The sequence below is a fragment of the Bos mutus genome, chromosome 20 (assembly GCF_027580195.1).
Source record: "Bos mutus isolate GX-2022 chromosome 20, NWIPB_WYAK_1.1, whole genome shotgun sequence".
In the NCBI taxonomy this organism is placed as follows: Eukaryota; Metazoa; Chordata; class Mammalia; order Artiodactyla; family Bovidae; genus Bos; species Bos mutus.
This window is the reverse complement of record NC_091636.1, coordinates 22,551-24,712: the sequence shown is the minus strand read 5'-3', so window position 1 is coordinate 24,712 and position 2,162 is coordinate 22,551. Positions and strand designations below refer to the sequence as shown.

Below are 2,162 nucleotides of genomic sequence, written 5' to 3'. Positions count from 1 at the left end.
CAGGGAGAAGTGATTCTGCTCCATCTTTCCTGGAACCAAAAGTTCAGTCCTCTTAACAGATGATAATGCTTTCTTCCCTGAGTAATTCTGAATAATTATCCTCACCTGGATTAATGAGAGGAATTTTTCCAGCACAGAACAAAATCTTGAGACACATCTATTCTTCTAAAGAAGCCAAGGTGTCCTTCCCCAAGGGTCTCTGCTGCCTGGTATGCCCACCATTTACTAGTTGAGGAACAAGAAGGGAATATTAGTAACAGTAGATCCAGGGAATAGGGAAATTTATGAGAAGATTAGGAGTGATTTATCAGCTTTTTTAAAACTCCACTACAGCCCACACTTCAGTGGATAATAAATAGGAAAAGGAATATGTGTTTGAAAGGGAGTTTGAAAGGTTCACAATTAAAGTATTACATACTTTCTCCCCCAGAACTTCTCTCCCCAAGGCAATGATTAAATAAAGAAAAAAGAATCCCTTCCTTTGTTTGTTGTGGTTTTTATTTAGATCTTTACTTATTTGGACCTGTAAATTCTCACTTTTGGTTAAAGTGTCATAGATCTCTGTGTAATAACTACAAAACCAGCTTGTAAAGATGACTAATGTGAGCAAAAGTTGACATTGATGGTCATTAAAGACCAAACTTACCTAACCATCAAGGTAATGAATAATGTTAATTGTTAATCTTCTTGTTCTATGGCTATTTCTTGGTTGAACAAACAGGTCTCTCTTAGGTTTGATGATTGATATGCCTGGAGCTGGATGTACTACATAGTTTTTTGAAGATCTGCCTTTTCTTCTACTTTTGGTATTTTTTAACTTAAGCTGCTAGCTGGCCTCTTTACCACAAGAGCTCTTTTTGCAATATGAGTATTGAACTGGTTATTATGAGCTTTCTTATTATGACAAATATCCAGGCTTGTAAAGAACTGATCTCTTTTGTGAAATGTACCTTCCACTTCTGGCATGTTTTTCTCATGTATTTTGACCTTCTCTGCCTCTGGTAGCTTCTGTTCCTTGTCGCTCTGCTCATGATTTATTTGCATTGGCTCCCCTTGTAGAGGTTCTTCCTTCGGATGATGGAGTTCATCAAGCAGTTCTACTCTCTGCTCTAAGATTTGGCATTCATTCTCCAGCAAGGTTGCAATCAAATGCAATGAATATGTGTCTTCTTTCAATCTCTTCACTTGTTCCTCCAGCTCTTGCTTAGCTGACTCATTATTTGTTTGAGTTGGGGAATGGGTGCCATTATTTTTAAGAGTTTTGATGTCATTCTGAGATTTCTGATAGGATTTTATTAGTTTGCTGAGCTCAGTATGTTCCACACTCCAGTGTTCTGCTTCTTGTAGTAACCGCTCCATGTTGTTCCTCAGTCTGATATTTTCTTCTTGAATGTGAGGGAATCCGTGCTTTGCTTTTTCCTTACTTAGCTGAGTTTCAGGAAGGGCTTTTTGTCCTTTTGAACAATTTACCAAATCCCCTGAACAGTCTTGCACTGTGTCCTCAGAGTTCTGGTTGTCCAACCTCATCTCCTGTTTCTTTGCATTCTCTTTTTTCCCTAGGTCCAAACTAGCAAGCAGTTTTTTCACTAGTTCTTTATTTATTTCATCAAGTTCTATGATTTTTTCTCTAAGTTCTGACACCTCAAACATATTGGTTTCCTTAAAAGGTTCTTTTGTTTCTGTGACCTTCTGTTCATAACTTGTCACATGTTTAACAATATCTTTAATTTCTTTTAAGAGGCTTTCAAACTTCTTTGCAATTCGCTGTTCAGTTGCTTCGTGGTCACTACTTTTTAGTGAAGGAAGAGAACTGCAAGAAACTGGGGGAATTGATCCAATTTCAAATAAGGCAATCATAATCCCAGGGTCCAAAGACTCTTCATTGAGATCAGGAGGCTTAAGTGTTTTGGAGAGGGTGGGCACTTCCATCTCAGCTGAATTAGTAGGGCTGATGACCAGGTCACAAGTGAAGTAGAAAACCTTAGCGATTCCAGAAAGGAGAGGTGGTGGTCCTCTGTGCAAATGGGTAGAAAATGTGGAACTAAGCAGAACTCAGAGACCAGAGTTAAAAGGTCTGAAATCAGGAAGATGATGTTTAGGTGAAAGGTAACATCTCACACAACCTAAGAGGAAGGAGGGTGGGAAAGGGGACTAGGAGCTAG

General features: G+C 38.7%; 1 protein-coding gene across 1 annotated transcript; it reads right to left on the bottom strand.

Annotated features, from left to right (window-relative positions):
- Positions 1–813: 813 nt before the first annotated feature.
- On the bottom strand, positions 814–1,932 carry SPZ1 (spermatogenic leucine zipper 1). Its single transcript, XM_005905567.2, has one exon. The coding sequence runs from the start codon at positions 1,927–1,929 to the stop codon at positions 814–816; it is 1,116 nt and encodes a 371-aa protein (XP_005905629.1). The 5' UTR covers positions 1,930–1,932.
- Between the last annotated feature and the right edge of the window lie 230 nt (positions 1,933–2,162).